The 24136-nt window shown below is 36.0% G+C and overlaps 1 protein-coding gene across 19 annotated transcripts in view; it reads left to right on the plus strand.

Annotated features, from left to right (window-relative positions):
- UBE3A (ubiquitin protein ligase E3A) overlaps window positions 1-24136 on the plus strand; it is a 92596-nt gene that overhangs the window by 16687 nt on the left and 51773 nt on the right. For 10 of the 19 annotated variants that reach the window (XM_082736590.1, XM_082736594.1, XM_082736593.1 and 7 more), the window contains 3 exons: window positions 8245-8308; window positions 10444-10563; window positions 13869-13913. In XM_082736590.1, the coding sequence (XP_082592716.1) occupies window positions 10544-10563; window positions 13869-13913 (65 nt within the window). In that variant the 5' untranslated portion in view covers window positions 8245-8308; window positions 10444-10543. Of the gene's footprint in view, window positions 1-8244; window positions 8309-10443; window positions 10564-12052; window positions 12266-13868; window positions 13914-24136 lie in introns of all 19 variants that reach the window. The other 9 variants (XM_082736588.1, XM_082736589.1, XM_082736587.1 and 6 more) reach the window with 4 other exon arrangements.

Raw genomic sequence — 24136 nt, forward strand, 5'->3', positions numbered from 1 at the left:
ATATTTATGCTCGTATTTACCATTTTCGTTTTCCTTTGTGTAGATTTTGTATAGATTTCTTTATGTATTTTTTTATTGAAGATTTTACTCATTTATTCCACAGAGACACAGTGAGAGAGGGAACATAAGCAGGGGCAGTGAGAGAGGGAGAAACAGGCTTCCCTCAGAGCAGGGAGCCCAATGTGGGGAGGGGGGGATGCAGGGGATGTGGGGGATTAGGGGCTCAATCCCAGGACCCTGAGCTCATCCTCTGAGCAGAAGGCAAATGCTTAATGACTGAGCCACCCAGGCGCCCCTAGAAATTTTTGAAGTGCAGATCTTTTGGCCAAAAAACTTTAAGGTTTTATTTGCATGAAAATGCCTCTATTTCTCTTTTACTGTTTTATTAGGAAAAATACTCAAATTCACACAGGTGTGAAATAATTATAGAATGTAATTCCTCAGTTAACATTTTGCTTTGTGTCATATCTGTCCATCTATTTGTTTTATTTTTTGATGCTTTTCAAAGTAACTTGCAGTTATTAGTATTCCTCATCCTTAACTTCAGCATGTATATTGTCAACTGAAACTTAGTAACTTATTATTAACTAAGTTTAGTTTATTGAATTTAACTGACTTTAGTATATTGTTCTAGTTATTTATTTCTGTGTAACAAATCACCCTTAAATATCAGAATTTAGTTTGCTTATGAACCTGTGCTTTGTGCAGAGACTAGAAAGCGTAGTTTGTCTTGGCTTCAAGCACATCAGAGTGGCTTGATAATTGATGTAACTTGATAGTTGGAGGCTGGAATTATCTGAAGTATGGCTTACAAGTCTGGAGATTGATGCTGGCTATTAGGACTTCAGCTAGAGTTGAGGTCTAGAACACTTAAATACTGCCTTTATATGTATGTGGTTGCTTGGCTTACTTGCCAAGTGGCTGACTTACTCAATATGGCATTGAATGGCATTTTTATGACCTAGCATTAAGTCATAGAGCACCATACTCACTTGACTGAAAGAATCCTAGAGGCCCCTCATATAAAGGACAAAGGATATAGACCTCACCATCTGATGGAGAATGCCAGGGTTGATCTTGTAAGAAAGGCATGTGTGATTATATTGTGGTAGCAATCTTTGGAAAGTAAAATCTGCCACATGTACCATTCTATGAGCTTTGACAAATGTGTACACCTTTGTAGCACTTAAGTCCTATAGAACCTAAGTTATAGAACCTGTACCCATTCCTGGTCAGTTCCTGTCCCCACATCACTTCTCCAAATCAACCATCGTTTTCATCACTTTCATCCTAGATTAGTTTACCTTGGACTAATTTGTATGAGGTTTCTTTGATTCAGCGTAATATTTTTGAGATTCATCCATGTTATTGCATGTGTAAGTTGTTTGTAATGTCATTCTTTTACTGTTTTCAGCTGTTAACGGATAAAGCTAAAGTAAACAATTATTTGAAAGTCTTTGTGGATATATATGGTATCTTTTCTCTTGGATAAATGCCTAGGAATGTGATATTTGGGTTATAGGGTAGACCAGATCTTTTCTCCAGATTGGTTTGTTTTGTTTTTATACTCCTGCCAACAATATATGAGATTTCCAGTTGCCTAACGTCCTTATCTAACATTTAGGGCTCTTAGTTATTTTGATGTAGCCATTCTGGTAGATGTATAGGTGTTTCTCTTCATATTTTGGAGGGTATTTTCACTTGATATACAATTCTAGATTGATCTGTTTTTCTTTCAGCCATTTTTTTTTTTTTAAGATTCTATTTATATATTTTTAAAAGATCTTACTTATTTTAGAGAGTGTGTGCATGAGCGTAAGCAGGGGAAGGAACAGAAGACGAGGAAGAGGGAGGTTCTGGGAATGAATCTCAAGCAGACTTCTGCGCCAAGCACAGAACCCAGTGCAGGGCTTGATCGCTTGACCCCAAGATCGTGACTTGAGTCAACCAAGAGTCTGATGCTTAACTGAGGCATCCAGGTGCCCCATTTTAGCCTTTGTTTCTGATGAGAAGTCTGTGGTCATACTTCTCTTCCTTCTGCTGTACTTAAAGTCTTTTCTCTCTGCCCCCCTTTTGAGATTTTCTGTTTATCACTGGTTTCCTTTGTGATTATCCTACTTAGGTTTTATGGTTTCATCAAATTTGGAGTAAGTGTCAACCATTATTTCTTCTACGTATTTTTTAAATCATTTACCTTCCTCTTACACGGTCCAGTTACGGGTGTGTTAAATCGTTTGATCTTGTCCATAGGTCATTAACGTATTTTTTCTGGTCTTTTTGTCTCTCTGTGCTTGAGATTGCTTTGTTTTCTGTTTCATTGTTCCTTTTTTTTCTTCCTGTAGTGTCATTATACATTGTATTTCTGAAACTCCCATTTGATTTATATTTGTATTTTCTGTTTCTTACATAGTCTTTGAATTTTTGAGGATATTTTTAATAGTATTTGAAAGCCCTCATGTGCTGGTACCATCAGTTCATTGATTTCAGGGTCCATTGATTGGTTTTTCTCTTGGTTCTGCGTCATATTTCCTTGTTGCATATTTAGTAATTTCTTACTGGATGCTGCACATTATGGTCTGTTATTGTGTGACTAGATTTTGTTGTTTTTTTTTTAGAGTATTAAACTTTGTTTTGGCAACCAACTAAGTAACTTGCTGGTCACTTTGATCCCTCAAAGCTATATTAGGGTGTCTTTATTTAAGTAGCTACTATAAAGTCATGGCCCTTCTCCACAAAATATCCCCAGTGTCAGTCTTCATTCTGGTTAGGGGGATTTTAGGCATTCTCCTGTATGAGCACTGGGAATTGAACTCACTGTTCCTCTTTTTCTAGCTTCAAGGAATCTTTTACCTTACAGCTTAGGAGCAGAATCAAAGGACTGCCAAGTGGCAGATTTCTGGAGCCTTTTCTCTGCATAGCTGCCCTCCTCTCATCCTGTTCTAGAGATTCTACCATTCAGCCTCTGGAACTCTTGAGTTCTTGGTTTTCATTTTAGTGATACTGTTGTTCTCGGATTAGATTTTCCCTTCATTGGCTACAGATTAGAAAGTGCCTCCAGACAGAAATCTAAACTGGGGGGCCCACTTTATTTCTGTTCGTTCACTAATGGATCACAGTCCTGCATTTCCTGTTACCAGATCTGAAAACAGCTCTTTCATATGTTGTCTTTTTTTTTTTTTTTTTTTTTTTTGACAAAAAGCAACTGTTAACACACCTCTCAATCTTTCTCTGGGCTTACCTTCTGTTCCACTTAACCTGTTTATCTAATACTCATAACTTACCTTTAAAAATAAACCTTTGTTTGAAGTATACATGAGAATGCACATAAAACGTACACAGAACTTGTCAAACTTTCACACACTGAGCACATGTTTATCCAGCAGTCAGATCAAGAAATAACAGCAGCAGCAACTCTGAAGCCCCTTATACTCTTTGTTATTACCTCTGTTCTCCCAGAGGAACCTCTATCCTGACTTCGAATAGCATAGATTAGATTTTCCTGTTTTTATGCTTTATATAACTAGAATCCATCATTTTAAATTGTGTCTGGCTTCTCTCACTTGACATATTTATGACATTCGTCCACATTGTTGGTTGTAGTCATTGAGTTTATGATAGTTGCTGAATAGTATTCTGTTTTAGGATTACACCACAGTTTATTCGTTTTGCTGTTGATGGGCAGATACTTACTTACTTTTGATTTGGGACTACTTAGAATATTGCTGTTCTAACCATTCCACTAAATATGTACTCATTTCTGTTTGATGTATACTTAGAAGTGGAAGTTTTCAGTTTTAGAGTATGCATGCATTTAGTTTTAGTAAATACTCTCAGGTTTTTGAGAGTTGTACTGATTTTAATTATTTAATATTTCATGGTTTAATCCCTGGCAGAACAAGTTTCTTGGGGAAAAGAGACATTATTCCTCCATTAGAAAGTGAAACTTTCTTGGTTATTGTGGTATGCTTGGTCTTCAGACTTTTGATTAAATTGGCATTGGATTAAATTTGTGTTAATTGGGGGGAAAATCATACTCTTGTTTGTTTATACATGAATTCCATTTGGAACTAGCCCACAATCTTTTGTCAGGATCCTGATTCTTTTTTGTTATTGTTGATTTTGTAGAGGGAAGTTGTGGTGTCAAGAGAACAGTCTCTCCATTACTAGGAGAGTAAAAATATGGGTAAGATGAGCCATACCATGAACCAGGTTATAACTAGAAGCACTGATAAATGTATACAGATAGCTATAATACAAGGTAGAAAATAACAAATGATAGGATTGAAATTTATGTGTATTGTATTAGTAACATATAATAAGATCCAAAAGACTGTGATTATTTACAGAAGAGCTTTGAGAACTCTGTGAGATACAGCCTTTAGAATGAATGGAGTTTTTAATAGGGTATGGTAGATTGTTGGGGGATGGAATTTAGTTAGCAAGGGATAGGGAAGTATTTCTGAGTGAAGTGACCTAAGAAACAAAACAACTGAAGTCAGAAATTCCAGAGGCCAGCATGTAATAACCAGTAATTCAGGGATGGGACCAGATCATCAAGTACGTTGTAATAATGTTATGTATTGGGCAGTAAATATGAGTGGGTAGAGATCAGTGACAAGGACCTCATATGATATGTGGAGTTTGGAATTTATCCTGTAGGCATTGAGGAAGCATAGACTATTTTGAGCTTGACAGTGATATGAACAAAGTCAGGAAGATAATTCTAGTAGACGAAGTAAGGGATAAAAGCAAATGGGAAACCAGATGAAGTAATGAGGGTCTGTACTTTTTTGGTATGCATGGAGGAAAATAAAAAGAAGCAGGAGATATTTCAAAGGTAAAATTTACAGAATTTGATTATAAATTAAAAGCATGGTACAATGGAATGAGCATGGTCTTTAGAATCATACAACTTGTGTTTGAATCATAACCTTTATTTACTAGTTAAATGACCTAAATACAAATAAAGCAAGTCACCTAAGAGAAAACTCTCCTCTCTGTGAGCATCTTCAAGCATTAAAAGTATAAAAATGAATGATGCAGAGTCTGGACTGGCAAGTTTTGGCCAAATTGTGTATAGTTTGATCTGAAATGTTTGGGAAATCGGGTTTTATTCTGAGAGCAACCAAAAGGCAACAAAGGAAGAATTGGGGGTAGTGTTGGATTTCTGAGATAGAATTGGTAGCACTGGGAGAGCAATTTGTTTTACTGAGAAAGAGGGGCCTTCTGTTTAGGACATGACTCAAAATTTTCCAATTTGGGCAAATGGACTGATAGAGCCATTATTACCTCACAGGTTTTTCTTAATATGTGTGATAAATCTTGATCATGCCTCAGAGCTTAGTTTATATGTCACTTCATGAAGAATGCCTTTCCTGTTTTCCTGGATTAAGTCAGAACTCTATATACACTTACCATATCCTTACCGTTTCTCCCCCACAACACTAAATTATGCATTGCAATTGCGTAATTTACTGTGGCTTTTATTTGTGCCCATTTTGCTTATTATATGAGGACAAGAGACTATGTTTGATGTCTTAACTGTGTTTTTATCCACTTCACTGGCACTCAAAATCTATTATAATTTTTTTAATTGTGATATAATTGATGTAGGAAATTGTATTCGTTTCAGCTACTAGACATTTTTTGAATGAGTTAATAAGAATTTGAAGGTTAACAGATAGCAACCTGCATAGTGGTTAGGCTAAACAAAAATGAGAGGGAGAAAATAAAGAATGGTGGCAACCAATTTTTTTCAGCCTCTAACCAGAAGAACAGCAAGATGAGGCACATTTAAGGTGGTATGACTTTTGGAAGATAACTGAGTTTGATTTTAGATGGTAATGATGCATCAGGTGTATGTGGTAATTGAGAGTAGTAGGCTTATAACTTAAGAGATAAAGGCTTAAAGATATAGAGTTAGGGATCCTAAGTGTAGAGGTGCTACAGAAGTGGATGGAATTGCACAGATGAAAAGGGACTTAGTGCAAGAAACTTGAGTGACCAAGACTTAGAGCTAGGAAGATGAACCAACAGACCTAGTTGCTGTCACAGGTAAAAGAGTGTATTACGGAAGTGAGAGGAGGTGAGGAACTATTAGTGGTGTGAAAAGCTACAGAAATAAAGTAGGATTAGGGGCCACAGGGTTTAGAATACTGAGGAGTGATTAACTTCTATAAGAAAAATGTCAGTAGATGGAAGGTTTTGTATATCAGAGGTTGAGCTAATCCTTTTCAGGTCTTTTAGCAGTTAAGGGAAAGAAAATAAGGACCTGGTACTCAGAAGGGTTAATGGAGTTGAGGGGTTTATGTGGGGAATATTATATGAAAGCAGTATTAAACATTTAGCCTAACTCCAGAATAGATGAGAATAGCCTTTGGTCATTTGTGAAATTTATAAATGTGGAAAACTTAAGAGTTTCAACAGGTTAGCTTTACCTATAAATTTAAGACATAACCACAGTGCAAAGGAGAAGGGAACTACTGAGGGAACATAACAAAAAAGTGATAGAGAAGATAGACTGTGAAATTAAGTTTTGACCTAGGTTTAGAAGGAGGTGAAGGAAATAAGCTATTGGAGAGGAGATGAAGCACTTACCAGATATAGTAATAATAATACAGAGAAGTGTGTGTGTGTGTATATACATATATGGCGAGTGAGAGTTGGAAAATGGATCATTTTAAGAATAATGAAAATGTTAGAGGGCAGATGAATGTAGACCAATAAAGGCATTTCTAATTAGATTTTATTTCTTATTCTTTGATTATTGTTAGACTGAGCCCTCTATTGGAGAGAGACTCAGATACAAATAAAATAATGGCACTAGGTCTGGTATTAGGGTGCTCATGGTAAATTTTCAAAGATACTACCCAAGATTTCTGTTTCTTACAGCTTGTCTTACTTATCCGGTATCATTCTAAATTTGGTATATTTCCCTATGATTATGTGTTCCTATTCTTCTAAGGCAGGGTTTCTCAAATTGAGATCTGTGTATTGCCTGCAGTGTATGTTAAAAATGCAGATTCGTGTACCCCCAGTTTATGCATTGAATCACAGTCTTTGAAAGTAGAGATCAAGTATCCACTTTTTTACAGATTTTCCCAGCTGATTCTATTATTGAATAGATTGAAACTTGGTCCTCTAAGATCTTAAAACTTGGTTAATTAGGGGGGGGGAAAGTGTGTGTGTGTGTGTGTGTGTGTACACACACACACACACACACACACACTTCCCCCCCCCCCTAATTAACCAAGTTAAAGTAAGTATATATATATATACTGAGCATTTTCTGCCATCAACCTGTAGGGCACTGGGTGGGTTTCTTAATCTTTGAGAGTTGGTTTTTTTCACACACACACACACACACACACACACACACACACACACACACTTTTCCCCCCCTAATTAACCAAATTAAAGTAAGTATATATATATATATATACTGAGCATTTTCTGCCATCAACCTGTAGGGCACTGGGTGGGTTTCTTAATCTTTGAGAGTTGGTTTTTTCATATATGGTAAAAGGAAATGCATTAAAATATTGCAGTTCTTGTCCACTGAGAAATGCTGTGATCATAAACAAATGAGTTAAGAATTTACAGTGATTATTTGGGTGCATGCTTCAAGCTCAGAATTTGGTTTTTGGTGCATTAAGTTTTGATTTAAGAAATAGTCATTGCTGTCATGTATTGAGCTCCTGTAATGTGTGGGGAAGCATTGTCTTACATACTTTGAAAACATTTTGTCTAAAACTCACAAGGACCTGACACCTGAGACTCAGAAACTTAAGGACCTGCCCCAAGGCTGCTAATCCAGGAGGTAGTGGACAGGTGCCTGTAAAATGCACCTAACATAGCAGATGCTCAGCATAGAGAATTTAATTAAAAGCTAAATTGTTTTAGGTATCTGAAAGAATTAGAGGCATACAGTCAAACAGTTTTCATACATTTTTAGCCCTTTTGGAAGGAGGGAAGAGTAAAGAAATGGCAAGCTCTAAGCTCTGTGGATGAATATGGGAAACATGGCTCTGTCAGCTGAGAGCACTGAGGCAACAGGGCCTGTCTAACCACCCTTGCTTGTATCCCAGCAACAACATTAGGGACACTTGTCTGTTCCTGTGTTTTTGGATATTCGTAAATACTAACAAAATGAATTTCCTTTTAATGAATTTTGGGGAAATTTTTCTTTTGAGTTTACTCAGTTGTTTATGTGAAAAGAATTGAGTGAGGTGTTTTATATTTTAGGTTAAAAATCTGTAAGAACCTGATATTAGAATTCACCAGCTCTTCAGAAGTTTGGCGAAATATGGTATGTTTCTGTTTTTATTTTTTGGAATTCAAAATTGCATGTATATCTTAATGTCATAGTTAGAATAATGGCAAACATTTTCAGCATATTTGGGCACTTGCCATTTTTAAAGCATTATGCTAGGTACTAAATCACTGTGCTACCAGGTAGACCATAAGGGATATAAGTGGGATTCTGAAAGAAATCAGAAAAGGTTAGTGTGTCGTGAGAAGTGAAATCTTACACATGAGGAGATTGGATGGGGCAGGTTTGGCTATATGAATTAATAATAGTTTCCATTTGTTGAGCTCTATGTGCCAGGCACTGTTGTGAGTGGTTTATATGTTCGTTTGTTCATCCTCAGGACAACCCTCTGAAAAAGACACTATTACAGTCTTAGTTCTCTCTGTAAATGAAATGAGGCTCAGAATGGTTAAGAAACTTGCCCAAGAATTGCCATCTAGTAAGTGACCCAATAGGAACTTGAATCCAGATTGGCTCTGAAGCTTGTTTGTGCTCTGTTGAACACCAGACCTCATAAAAAAGGAGACTTGTAGAGATAACTTGACTCAGTAATTTTCAAAAAAACATGTCGCTTTTCAATGAATTAATTTACTTCAGTTGATTAGTTAAGAGATATTTTAAATTTATTATTTTTATATGACTGATAAGAAAGTTAGACTTCTTTGAGTCCTCTAAATCTACATACACGTTTAGTCGTACGAGAGAGAACCCAAGAGGGAATGTTGTTCATTTCAGGAATGCCATTACCTCTTCCTCATGTCGCCTCAGTAATGTCCTAGGCTCTTACTGGGAGACATGTAGCTATGATAGGGAAATTGTATTATTTCTTCCAAGGATTAGGAGTCCCATTTATTGAAGTCACCTAAAGTTAATTATATATACTAAGGCCAGCCTTCACCCTTATTTGAATTCGAAGCCCCAGTGTATAGGCTGCTGCAGAGGTCTGGGCCTGAGCACTGATGTTTCAGCTCTTCTCTTGGTATTCTCAGGTACCTTACTATTTTATATTGAGTTGGGTCCATGCTGGTAACTACCTTCTATAGTTGTCTCTTGTCACTTTGAAGGTGTTAACTGTCAAGGGTATTTGTTTCTCCCTCTTAATTTTCTCATTTTCCTTAGTTCACTTTTCAGATTTGGCCTGGATATACAGTTGGTAGGGAAATAATTAAGGGGGAAAACTAGCTGCACAAAACGAGTTCTCCATACTGGAATATTTCAGATGTGTATCTTTGCCAGAACTATATATAACATTAGGATGCCTGATGAACCATGACACTCAAAGTTCAGCTAAGGCCAGGTAAGGGAATCAAAAGATCCTAGATTGAGGGAGGAGGACATATTTTTATATTTTGCCAATCTCTTTCATGAAATTAAGTACTAGTGGATTTGTGGCTGAGAAAGAATAGAACAGATTTTCATGAAATACCGAAGAGGTTTGAGCTAATGTTAGATTACCTTACTTAAATATAGAATAAGTAGGACTAGACTCTGTGTGTGTGTGTGTGTGTGTGTGTGTGTGTGTGTGTGTGTAATTATCTGTTAAGCATTTGGCTACCTGGAAAACCCTGTCTCATTTAAACAATTGCCGTAATAGTGGGATCTCAATCCACATTATGATTCTTTGCTCAATTACATGTATATAACATATGGAAACTCTTGTATTGTAAGACCAAGAAATTCTAACCGTTGATAGGAAGTCAGTAGATCTGAGTTTTAATCTTAACTTCAGCACTAATTCTAAAGTCTTGGGCAAGTCAATTAATCACTCTAAGTCTTCTTAATTTGTTTTTTTGTTTGTTTTCTTAAATTCTTACTGTAGTATCTGCCCTAGTTAGGTAGAGCCAAAGTTGTCAGGAGACTCAAGCAAGATACTGTTGACCAAAGTGCTTTGTAAACTGTTAACACTCCATAAAAGTACAAGAGATTATCACCACATTTTCTCAAGAGAAGAAATCCTTTAAGGGGAAAAAAATAATGCTGGAAAATAGTCCTTAAAAACATTTCTATAATAATTACTCTTCTGATGAATGTTGCATTGACACTTAATTTGAAGCTTTGGAGATTATTTTTTGAACAGTGGATTGGATTTATATATTAAAGTGTTCTAACTAAAGATTTGTTTAATTTATTAGAGTTATTAAACCTACGCTCAGATCAAGTTAGCAGCTAGACTGGTGTGACAACCTGTTTTTAATCAGTGACTCAAAGCTGTGATCACCCTGATGTCACCGAATGGCCACAGCTTGTAAAAGGTAATTTTGAATGTTATTTTACAGCCTTTAAAAGGCTGTTACTGTAAAGTAAAATACATGCTATAAAAAATGAAGAGAATGTATAGTTGGCAGGAATGATGTGAATACCTAAGTTTTAATGTGCTTCTCCATTAAATATCTTTCCTAAAATAATTTATGCTCCCCCCTCTCCCCGGCCCCCAATCTATGTGCATAAGTAAACAGGAAAGTATTTCTTAAAGATTTCAAGTTTTTTAGTAAGTATGTTACTATGAACATTATAAACACTATGAAAAAATTCTCAATGTGCATTTTATGTGGTGTGAGTTTTAACTAAAATGCTTCTCTAGGAATTTTGAAACTTTAGTAAAACTGGTATAATTTACTTTCCTAAAGAGTTAACAGTGGAGGTTAAGGAGTGGCTTATAGGCTAGACAGGCTGCACCAGTTATTAGAAATGAGCCTCCATATGACTGTTCAGGCTCATCATGCAGTATTTAGATTTGGAGGCATTTTGTGATCACTTTTCTGTGATCTAAATCAAGACTTCCAAGATTTATTTTTTATTTTCTAATGTTACTTATTATTTGTTTTGAAATTTCTTTTCTCGTTTGTTAGTCTGACAAACTTTAGGCTAACCTAAGTCAGTAACTTTCTGGTCCCCCCCACCCCCCCGATTATGTTCTGAATTTGGTAAAGTTAGAGCATGTACTAGATCCTTACTTCCCAAAACTGGACAGTAATGAGACTTTTTAGTGGCCAAGGTAAAGCTTGGAAACAAATGCTAGATGTTAGGTGATTTCATAGTTTTGGAAATGAATGCTAACTTTAGGATATATTTTGGTAAGTTATTTATAGTATTATAGAAATATAAGCAGAATGACTAGAAATTTATTCAGACATGTACTGTTATTACTGCAAGAAATGTGTTTTTGTTAATTCTTTTTATATTCACTTTTCTTTTAATTAAAAACAGTTTGCGTTTTGAGTAGAAAACAACTTGGGCTAATAACCATGTTTTTGAGACCCAGGATAGACAGACCTGTTTTAGGGTAGTACTCTTTCATCCCATTCTTACTCTTCTGTTCTCCTGTTAGACTGAATTGGTTTAAATCACTTGGTTTGACAAATAAATGGTTTTTGTAGCTCTCTTGAGTATATGTTAATATTAAGTGATAATCCACTATTTTATAATTTGGTGACAGTTTGATGCTAATGTTTACATATTTTCTCGTTTAGGGAACAGAAATCGGAAAACAGTGTAGTTACCATTTGATGATGTATTTAACTTCTGTCCCATTTCTCAAAACTTTGTAGCAGTTACATATTGTGCTTCTAAGACTCCGATTTGTTTTCCTTCTGCTTGTGTCTTACCTTTTTGCAGTAGTATTTTAATTTTCCTGTCATTGTGTCCTCATTTTTTTCCCTCTCTCTTTCTCTTTCCCTGTTAATTTTTAAAGTTTTGCCGCCTGCGTGTTTGAAAGCTTCTAATCTGCCTCTCTTCCCTTAGTGCCAGCAGGTTTATTTTTTGTTTTGCAAGCCTGCTCTGCCTCCTTACAGTATGACATCTGATGCTGGAGGGTCGCACTTTCAAAAATGAGTCAGCTGGTACATGGGGTTATCATCAGTTTTTAGCTCTTCTGTCTGAGACATACAAACAAGTTTGGAAGCAATCTTGGGGTACTTACCCACAAGGCTGGTGGAGACCAGGTGTGTCACAAAGGTGATTTGCTTGCTCCCTGGGGGAGAGGGTGGAGTGAAATTTTTGCATTTGTGTCAGTGCCAAGTCACTGCCACCTCCAGCATGCCCCAATTTTTAGTTCTAATATAATTGTGCAAAATTGAAAATGTAAAGATACTTCAAAGAGGATCTAAAATACCAAAATATTTGAGCTGCTGGAGTCTTGCCTTTTTTTTTTTTCTTCCTTTCTTTTCTTTTTCTTTCTTTTTTTTTGCATTCTTGTCCTTGGACTCTGAGTGAACTGCAGTGAGGGGTAATTTTGAAAGTCTAATAAGTAAGATTTTTAAAAGCTAAGAAATGTGGAAAACAGTTTGTTTCCTTTTCTTTTTCTTTTCTCCCCCCCCCCCCTTTTTTTTTTTTGGCTGGTGGCTCTGATTCTAAGATTCTTTTGTTAAAGTTATTCACAATTTGAAATCTCAAGTCAGTGATAAATTTACAGATAGGTTGTAATGTCATTTGGAAAATTTAGTTTTTGATCTCTAAAAAAATTTTCTGAGAATTTGAGTTAGCAATCAATACTATGTTGATTTAACTTAGTATATATTGACTGATGCTGTTTATAAAACTGAATAGGGTAAGAGGAATTTATTTTTTTAACTGCATGGTAGGAATAGGCAAAATTCATTCATACCCCCAAATGAAAATAAGACTTTTTAATGTCTTAGAATTTTGAATATTTCTATGCAAGTTAGTAACAGTATATTGAAAAAGAATAGAAAACAACTGGCAACTTTTTATAATTGAAATCAGTTTACAGTTATCCATAGTAAAATTTTAATACCCCAGCTTGGTATACTTTTGATAGGTAGTGCATCTTGCCAGTATATTTTCAGGGAAGGTTAATTTTATTGTTGAACTAAAATAATCATGATTAGAATGGTAAATCTGATTTAAAGTGTCTCAGAATTCACTAGGCCTATTAGATTAAATTATTTAGAGCAGAAGTTAGCAAACTTTTTCTCAGTGGGCCAGATAATAAATAAATACTTTGGACTTTGTGGGACATATAGCTCTGTTGGAGTTTCTCAACTCTGCTCTTGTAGTATCAAAGCAGCCATAGATAATATATGTAAATGAATGAGTTGTGACTCTGTTCTAATAATACTACAAAAATAGATGCCTGACCCAGGCCTTAGTGTGTTGTCCCAGGAAATCGTTTGCTGACCCCTGACCTATGTATAGTTTGGGACTATGAATACCAGTGAATACTTTTAATATTTTGGATAACTAATAGTTGGCTGCAGAAAGTTTCATAGTTGTATGTTTTTATTATAAATATTTGACTTTGTGAATAATTATGATTCATTATACATTTTACTCCTTTGTATGTTGGTTTCTAAATGTAGTGTTTATAGTTTCCTTTCCTTAAAAAAATGCACTGACTTTTTTATTAGTCCAGCTTTTATAATAAACGTGTTGAATGGCAATCTTTTTGATCACTTTTTTCTTCTGTTGAAATCTTTAGTTACTTTTGAAACTGTTAACGATTAAATCTTGTTTTCAAAATTGTCTACTAATATAACATGTCTGCCCCTTTTTGGAATACGGAATATTTTGCTTAATTTTCCTCAATTGCATTTTACAGATCACCAGGAGAACCTCAGTCTGACGACATCGAAGCTAGCCGAATGTAAGTGTAACTTGGTTGTGGCTGTGGTGTCTTCTGAGTTACCCTAGATTGCTTTAAAGGTATTAAATTATTTGAAAATAATTTCTAGTTATAAAAGAGTAATACATTAAAAAATAAATTGGGAGAGAAGAGTGTACCTATTTTTCCTACCAAATAAATACCTCTAAACTTTGGTACCATGTCACTAAATTTCTGCATTTAGATAGATGTAGACTCCTGGATTATAATGTTTTTGGTTACCTAGCAGTTGTAGGGAAATAGAGAGGGGAAGGAGTTCAGGTTACTATTTTTCCTACCAAATAAATACCTCTCAACTTTGGTACTGTGTCACCAGATTTTCTACTTTTAGATAGATAGTTGTAGACTCCTGGATTGTAATGTGTTTTTGGTTACCTAGCAGTTGTGGGGAAATAGGAGAAGGAGTTCAGGTTAACGATCATTTATTAAACACTCCTTATTCAGCTGGTGATATGTTGTGGATACAAAGATGTGTAATAATTAGTTCCTAACCCGCAGAATTTTATAGTCTACTCAGTTTGAAAGAAGCAGATCTTTAGTCCTTGTGGTAGAAGGATACCATTATGCAACAGGAACATAAAGGAGTACTAGTTACCTAGGTACACAGTAGGAACCTAATCCATGTGGTAGTGGAGTAGGTACCAGGGTAGGCCAAATTAAATCTTGAAGTGTAACTGGGAATTAGGTAGCAGAAACCATTGGCAGGGTTATTCTAAGCAGAAGTGTGGGTGAAGTTATATAGCAGCATAATGAGCATAGGGAACAGTATGCAGTTGAAGATTTTTGCATCATAAACTGAAAGGCCCAAAAATGAGGAAGGTAAGACTTGATGGAAGGGCTAGAGCTTTGCCTGCTATGTAGAAGACCTAGGCCTATTTCATAGGTATTTGGGAGTCAATAAAGAATTTGCTAAGGAAAGGGTAGTAAACCTCGTTAGACATAAAATTTTAATAGTTTTAGCAGCAGAGAAACAGTATTGAAGAGAAGTGTGTGGTGGTAGGGTAACCAGGGCTTTAGCAGTTCAGTCAGTGAAAGCCTTAAAAAGACACTTGACCTAATAGAAATTTTTTTTTAAAAGATTTATTTATTTATTTATTTGACAGAGAGATCACAAGTAGACAGAGAGGCAGGTAGAGAGAGAGAGAGAGAGAGAGAGAGAGAGAGAGAGAGAAGCAGACTCCCTGCTGAGCAGAGAGCCTGACGCAGGACTCGATCCCAGGACCCCGAGATCATGACCTGAGCCGAAGGCAGCGGCTTAACCCACTGAGCCACCCAGGTGCCCGACCTAATAGAAATTAAAGATAACATTCTCTCTGGCTGTAAGACAAATATTTAGAAAGTGAAATAGATAAGACTTCAGAGTTGGTTATAAGAATTTAAGAAGTTTAAAGTAATGGGAAGGTGGTAATTATTGAAGTAAAGTTTTTGAGGTAGAAAGGGTTAGAATGAAGAATATAGGTATAGGGATTGCTCTTGAATAAGGGCAAAGACCCCATCTTGTTAAACTAGAAGGAGGTAAAGTTGGATATGTGATGTTAACTGTGTTTGTAGGTGTGAATGGGAAGACAGGGTCATTTTTACCTGAAGTATTTTCTCAGTAAATTTGTTTAGGTCTGCTACACCACTGTTTGTCTCCTCTGAGATGATACTAGATACTTCTTGTAAAGGAGGTTCAATTGTTGAGTAAGTTTAGAAACTAGTTAAACAGGTTTCTTTACTGAAAATAATGGAAATATACTTTAAAGTGCTGTTACACATTGTGAATCTTCAGGAAGCGATTATAAGAAGTATTTCTCAAATTTGTGTGTCTGTGTAACCCTTTTTTCCCCCAAACTTTTTTTTTCGGTAAAATACATGTAACAAAGTTTATTTTTAACTTTATTTTTTTAATTTTTAACTGTGTAATTCTCTTACGTTCATACTGTTGTGCAACCACTGCCACCATCATCTCTAACAACTCTTCATTGTGTTATACTGACACTATATCCTTTAAACAATAACTCCCAATATGCCCTTCTCCCCATCCTCTGGTAACCATCATTCTACTTCCTAGGCCTATGATTTTGACCGTTCTATCTCATGTACCTGGAATCATTTTTATCTGTCTTTTTGTGATGGCTTATTTCACTGAGCCTAATTTCCTCAAGTTCACCCACATTGTTGCATGTCAGAATTTTCTTCCTTTTTATTGCTAAATAATACTCTGTGTGTGTGTGTGTGTGTATGTGTGTGTATGGCATTGTGATTATCCTTTCACCCATTGATGGACACTTGGGTTACTTTCATGTTTTTGCAATCATGAATAATGCTCCCATGAACATGGGTGTACCCTTTGAGACCCTGCTTTGATTTCTTTGGGTATATACCCACAAGTGGGATTGCTGGATCATGTGGTAATTCTTTTTTTAATTTTTTGAGGAACTTCTATACTGTTTTCTATAGTGACTGCACCATTTTATGTTCCAACCAAGGGTTATTTTTCCACATTCTTGTCAGTACTTTTAATTATCTGTTTTTGATAGTTGCCATCCTAATGAAGTTATTTTTTAATTGTAACTTTGTGGCCATGTAACTTCTTAAGAAATATGTTTTAATAGTATTTGTGGAACACAGAGTTTGATTAGGGAACTTGAGGAACCTGTGAAAACTTGGAAGAATCTGGGGGAAATGAGTGAAGTAGAAGACCACGTAATATTGACTCTCATATGCTACTGAGTGGCCATTTGAAGTTAGGAGACTTATCATACTCGGAATTTCAAGACTTTTCTTTAATAGCCAGAAAAGAGGCATGGTATTTCAAGGTTGGGTCTAGCAAAACAGATAGGATAGAACAACTAATGGCATGTGCGTAGGTTGTTAACACTGAAGTAGTTGAATTTATGTCATTGGTGATGGCCATAATTGGTTAAGTTATAAAAAGCCAGATAAGTCAAATAAATAGTTCAGTGTAAATGAATTTTTTAGAACGACATAGATGATGATGATCAAGGGTTGGGTGTTCAATATTCCTTTGGTAGTGATTGGCTGACATAGAGAGGAGGTGAAACTTTTTGAAGAAAGTCAAGTATTTTGGGCGTGAGGGGAGCTCAAGTGTTGGGATAGATCATGAACATAGACATTGCAGCATGACCGTGATGTAACTGGGGGCAAAATGGAGCCTTTAGTGTAATGGGTATAATTTAGCAGAAGAGAGGGTAAAGGTATTAGGTAGATAACATGACTTTCGAAATGTAAGTTGTGTTTGTGTTATTTTTTATTTTGTTTAGATGGACATTGTTTCAAATGCAAGGAATTAGGAAGAGGAATGGTGGACTTAGTTTTAGTTGTCTATGAAAAAGTTCACAGAAAAGGGAAACAAGATAAGCAGTGTCTTTTGGAGTAATCCAGACTTTAGTGAAAGCTAAGAGGTTGGGGATTATATAAAACAGTTGAAGATTAGGGACAACCTGTATTATAAGTGTTTTTCTAAGGATCTTAGTAGAGTTAAATTGGTGGGACAAATCAGTAGTAAAGAATAGGAAAGTGTAGTGAAGCTTGGTACTTGTAGTAAAAATCAAGGATGACAAGAATCTGAGGCATGATAGGATATTGTCACAAGATTCCAGATGAAGCTCTGGTATTAAGTTCTGGTTGAGTTCAGCAAAAAACTTGACCATGTTAAGGTAGAATAGCAGGAAATTAGACTTACCACAGTGTCTTGATAATGGTGTGTAACGTTCCAGACATAATGTCTGTATTATAGCTCTAAGTCTTCATGTCTGCCCCCATTTCTCAAATTCCTATACCTGTGGAAACCATACCAGGCAGTAGTTTCTAGGTGAATAGGTCAGTGTTTATTCTACCATAATTTTGTGAGTCTTGATTTATAGAATAGATAATGAAGGATTCTTGGTTTTACCTATGAATTAGTTATGATCTTTGATTAATGGCAACATCTTATATTTATTAAGTATGATATTTTGGGCACTTGGAGACATGTTTGCATTTGGCATGTTTTAACTAGGGAGCATCTTGGGTGAATTTTAAAGGGTAATTATATAAAATTAAAGACTATATGTATTTGTTTTTAGAAATCCTTAGTGTTGTCTATTCTCTAGGGTGCAGAAAAACAGTAAAAATTTTCAACATTTGCGTGCCATTCTATAGTCTAACCTAGAAATAGAACTAACACAATAATCCAGATCTTTTTTTTTTTTAAGATTTTATGTGTTTGACAGAGATCACAAGAAGACAGAGAGGCAGGCAGAGAGAGAGGAAGGGAAGCTGACTCCCTGCTGGGCAGAGAGCCCGATGTGGGGCCCGATCCCAGGACTCTGGGATCATGACCTGAGCCAAAAGCAGAGGCTTTAACCCACTGAGCCACCCAGGCACCCCAATCCAGATCTTTTTATTGTGTGTATATTCTCTCTGTAGTTGGTTTAAACTTCTATATTAGTGACATCTTTTTGCACATATTAATTTAGATTCTTTAATTTTTTTTAATGATTTCAAAGGAGTTTCTAATAACTTCAGATTTCTTATCCTTTGGTATTTACTCTCCATGCCTGTATTTAATGCTTAGGTTGTTTTCCGGTGTATAACGAAGACAGTAAATTGAACAAGGGTAGAAGTATCAATTGACTTAGGGTTCAGTATATGTCAAGACTGTTTAAATAAATATTTAGTTTTCTATAAATGTTGGTATGACCTAAGACCCAGACTCTAGGTAAGACCATTATCAGCTCTCATATTTTTACCTCCAACTCCAACTTACCCTCTAAATTGTAGACTCATATATCCAATAATTGAATGTCTGATTTTCAAACTTATCAAGTCCAAAATAGTCTTCATTTTTATCCTCTCAAATCTACTTGTCTTGTTATTTTGCCATCCTAGTTGGTAGCAACTCTTTTTTTTTCTTCCAGTTTATCCAAAACTTAGAAGCGTCTTGATTTCTATTCGTCTCACTCAAATTATCAGCAGATCATGTTGACTCCACCTTGAAAATACCATAATTCAACCCCTTGTCTTTTTATACTATTTCCACCTCTGTCACTCTTATTAAAGCCATCAGCTCTTGTCAAAAGAATGCAGTTGTTTCGCAGTAGTCTTGCTGCTTCCATCCTTGCTCCTTTCACTGTATTTTCTATGTAGCTGCCAGAGTGATTTTTTTAAAAGATGTATTTATTTATTCTAGAGAAAGAGAGAGGACATGAGTAGGAGAGGCAGAGGGAGAGAGAATCTGAAGCAGACTCCATGCTGAGCATGGGAGCCTCACACAGGGCTTTATCCCACAACCCTGTGATCATGACCTGAGCAGAAACCAAGAGTTGGTTGCGTAAGTGACTGCACCACGTAGTCCTCCCCACAATGAACTTTTTTTTTTTTTTAAGATTTTATTTATTTATTTGTCAGAGAGAGAGAGAAAGAGTGAGCACAGGCAGACAGAGTGGCAGGCAGAGGCAGAGGGAGAAGCAGGCTCCCTGCTGAGCAAGAAGCCTGATGTGGGACTCAATCCCAGGACGCTGGGATCATGACCTGAGTTGAAGGCAGCCTCTTAACCATCTGAGCCACCCAGGTGTCCCCACAATGAACTTTTTAAAACTAAAGTTAGACCATGTTATATATGCTCAAAACCTTGCAAGGGCTTCCCATCTTAGAGTAAAATCTGAGGATCTGCAAGGCCCCGTATGAGCTTCCTTGCTTTTGTGTGGCCTTTCCATTTCTCTTGCTCATCTTTGTACTGGCTTTATGTCTTGTCCTTATGCTTTCATGTTCTTAAGACTTGTGCCGTTTGTTTGTGATATCCACATGGCTTCCTTTTCGTTGCCTTAGAGCGCTCTGCTTAAATGATGCCATATCAGAGAGGCCTTTGTTGACCAACTTTATCGAAGAATGGTCATGTTCTGTGGGATTTAATGTCACTTGACTTGTTGCATATTGATTTCTTTGTTGTCTGGTTCATTTAATTCTAGGGTAGAAGTCTAATGAGAGTGCCTGGTCTACAATAGGATAAATACTTAATATATGAAAGTGAAATTACTAAATTAATGCAAAATGTTTATTTCTGCCTTTTTAATTCCCTTATAGAAAATGTAGGAAGAATTTTCTGACCTCAGGTTATGTGTAAATAAGTAATAAATATGTAAACAACCCATAGAACTTGTGTAGTAGCACCTGATTTTCAGTTGTGGAAGTTTCTTTTGATATATCTTCAAGTTCAGAGTTTCTTTCTTTAGTTTCTAGTTTGTTATTAAGCTCATCAAAGATTTCTGTTACAGTGTTCTGTTACAGTTGTTACAGAACTCCGGCTTTTTTTGTTTGGGTCTTTGGTTTTTCTTTGCTTACATTGTTCAGCTGTTTTTTCATGCTGTTTACTTTATCTGTTAGATCCCTTTCATATCAATCACAGGTGTTTTAAGTTTTTGGTGTGATAATTCCAACATCTCTGCTATATTTAGTTCTCATGCTTGCTATCTTTACAGACAGTGTTTTTTTTTTTTTTTTTTGCCTGAAGGCAAAATTACGCCTCATAGTTTTTCTTGATAGCTGGTATGACTTCCCAGGTAAAAAGAATTGCTATAAGTAAGCCTTTAGTAATATGGTGGTAAGATATAGGGGAAAGGAAACATTCTATAGCCCTGTTTCAGTCTCAGTCTTCTGGTGAGCCTGCCTGTGTCTCAGGATTGTGAACTTCACAAATATTTCTCATTTTTTTTTTTTTTCCTCCTCTCTTAAGTGGGACAGGATGACTAGAGTGGGCTAGGATTGGATGTTTCTCTTACACAGGTCAGCTAGGGTCTGAGAATACCTGATAGATTAGGCTTGGGTTAACTAGTTTCTTCTGAGGCCAAGCCTTAAGCACTCTGGTGTATCTATCTCTTAACGGTTCCTTTTTCACTCCCCTGCTAGAAGCATGAGGGGATTTTTCTCCAACATTTGCTCTGAGAATGTGGTCGAACTTCTTGATGTAAATAGCACAAAATTTGGGGGGATTTGCTGGGACTAGGCCCCCTAGAGTTTTTAACAATTAAGACTTTTCTGTGCTGAACCTACAGAAATTTGTGCATGAAGTTTAGGTTTTCCTGTCCCATCACAGGTTCCTCTGGCAATTTCCTGCTCTCTGCTTTAGTAAGCCGTGACTCCCTGTATTTGCCTTTCTCTCTAGTCTTTGGAGCAACAGTCTGTTCTGTATTCTTGTCTCTCTCAATAGAAGAAGAGTTATTCATTTTTTAGTCTGTTCAGCTTTTTACCTGTTATTAGATTAGAGTAGCAGCTTCCTAGCTGTTCTGTGTATAACTGAGAAGTCAGAAATTGAGATATAGCTTGGATGCTTATATTTTCTGTATGAAGTGGGAGGAAAATATTTTTGTATGACTTGCATTTGAGGTATATTTAGTGTGTATAATAGTGTTTATGGATTAAATAACATCTTGAAGTACATTCTGAAGTAAGAGATACAAATTTCTTGAATCGAATAGAGATCTTTTTTCATGATCCTTTCATAGACTCTAATGTCATGTTCTTTGCATATTTTTTTTATACTTCTGATATACTTATGAAACTGGGAGTTTTTTTAAAAAAATACTTACTTTTGTTCCACTTTGTTTTAAATTCCAGTATAACTAACATACAGTATTAGGTCAGTTTCAGATGCAGTATAGTGATTCAGTAGTTCTTTGCATTATTTAGTGCTCAACACAGTAAATATATGCTTATAATCCCCTTTACCTGTTTCTTCTCTCCCCCGCTTCTTGGTTACCATCCCTTCTGGTAACCATCAGTTTGGATCTCTGTAGTTAAGAGTCTGTTTCTTGGTTTATGTCTTTCTTTGTTTCGTTTTCTTAAATTGTGCATATGAGTGAAATCGTACAATGTTTGTTTCTCTCTGACTGACTTACGGCACTTAGCATTATACCCTTTAGATCCATCCATGTTGTTGCAAATGGCAAGATTTCATTCTTTTTGATGTTTGATACTCCATTGTGTGTGTGTGTGTAGATACTAGATGTATAGATACACACACTCCACATCTTTATCCATTCATCTGTTGATAGACAGTTGATTGCTTCCATATGCTGGCTATTGTAAATAATGCTGTAGTAAACGTAGGGTGCAAATATATTTTTGAATTAATGTTTTCATAGATAAATACCCAGTAGTGGAATTACTGTATCATATGGTAATCCTATTTTAAATTTTCTGAGGAAACTCCATACTGTTTTCCATGAGTGGTTGCACAGTTTGCATTCCAACTAACAGTGCACAAGGGTTCCTTATTCTGAAACTGGGAGGCATTATGGTTAAATACTATAAAAAGGTAGGGTTAATTGACACTGTTATCGAGATAATATCAGAAGAGAAATTGAAGGATTTTTATTAAAGTTTCATGATTTGCTAGGTTCTGAAAATATAACTGTAAAGAAGTTATTTGGTCGTGTCTCAGAGAATTTACCATTTAAATAATAGGCAGTTATAATGAGGTGTGCTGAGAGTAGGTACAGGTTGCTGTGGGAGCAGAGAAGGGATATGTAATCATCTTGGAAATGATATCTAAGCTGAGTCTTTGAGAATAACTTGGTATAAACAGAGATCATAGTATTCTAGGCAAGAAGAAAACTTTTGAGACCTGGAGCCAATGAAGACAGCAGGAACACATCCTTTGAACTGTAGAAGTTCAGTATCGCTGGAATGTAGATTTAGGAGATGGGGGAAGGGTGCCAAAAAAAATGTAGCTGGAAGAGAAAGCCTTGATCAGATAGTGAAAGGCCTTGACACTACTGAAAAGTCCTGGGTTTTCTGATAGATTTAGGAGGTAGTGAAAAATGTCAAGCATAGAAGTCACCTGAGTCCTAGTCTGTTTACTTATCTACCAAATGAAGCATCATATAAGCTTATATACATTCTCTTTTATCTTTTTTATCTTTTTTTTTTTTGAGGATGGGCGATGGGGAGAGGGAGAGAATCTTAAGCAGGCTTCACACCCAGTGTGGAGCCTGCAGGCTGGATCTCACAACCCTGAGATCATGACCTGAGCTGAGATAAAGAGTCAGACGCTTAACCAACTGAGTTACCCGGGCAACCTTATACGTTCTTTTTTAAATAGAGGGTATCAAGCTTCTTGTTCCTGGTAGAGATGGATGAGTAGATGGACTGCATCTGGCTGAGTCTTCTCCGAAAGTAGAATGAGCAAAACCTGGCCATTTTTGTTGAAATACTCTAATAAAGGGTTTTTAGAATCAATGTGAAGTATGCATTTTATTTATTATATCTTCATGTGTCCCTAAAAAGGTTTTAGGAAACATTAATGGAAATGGTGTACTTTTATTATATAGAACTTACTAGCTATAAGTGGGATTCAAAGCTAAAAGAGGTCAATGAAAAGAAAAAGGATGCCATTACCCCTAATTTATTTAAAAGCAGGACTTTCTGATTTACTGGGTCCTTTTTTGGCTTCTCCAGTCTCTTAGGATAATTATAAGTATTAAAGGATAAACATAACCAAAACCATTCACCGTAGGCTAATGAATGTTCATGGTTTTTGTTATTTCAGTTATTTCAGTTGTAGTACTACCTTCTACCCAGTTACCGACAACAGAAACCTAGGCATTTAGCTCTTTTCACACTTTTTGGCCCTACAAACTACATCTTTTAAATATTATCTTGCAGTAGTTTTCTTCTGTCCATTCCTGCTGCTACTACTTCTTTCTCTGGTCTTTTACAGTAGTCATCACCTAACTAGATTGTATGCTTCCACTCTTGCCAGCTTTGGTCCCAGTTTACAAAATGTAGTTAATCATAAAAGCAGATTTGACTTAGTCATTTACTTGCTTAAATCCTTTTGTGACTTGTATTGCAGGTGTTCGTATTCAATGGTTTATGAATGGTATATGAATCTTCTAACTTTTTGCAAGATGGAGTACATGTGCATTTTATGGGAGAAAGTCGTCTTTATTGATTACTCCTGCTGACTAAAATCAGAATTCCTTATTTCTTATTTCATATTTTTGAGTCCTCTTTTTGAACTTTTATACTGTTGAACCTAAGTTATCATAAGCTGTTCTCAGGCCCTTGTGCCTTTACTCCCTCATTTCCTTCTTACCAGAAACATTCTGTTTTTTTGTGTGTCATCAGCTGCTAGTCATCCTTGGCTAAGTTGCCTTTCTTTAAATTGCCATACCTCTGTATTTCCTATGCTATTAAAGTCATCTGGCTTTTACCTCCTT

Source organism: Mustela nivalis, assembly GCF_964662115.1.
Source record: "Mustela nivalis genome assembly, chromosome: 6".
Classification (NCBI taxonomy): Eukaryota; Metazoa; Chordata; class Mammalia; order Carnivora; family Mustelidae; genus Mustela; species Mustela nivalis.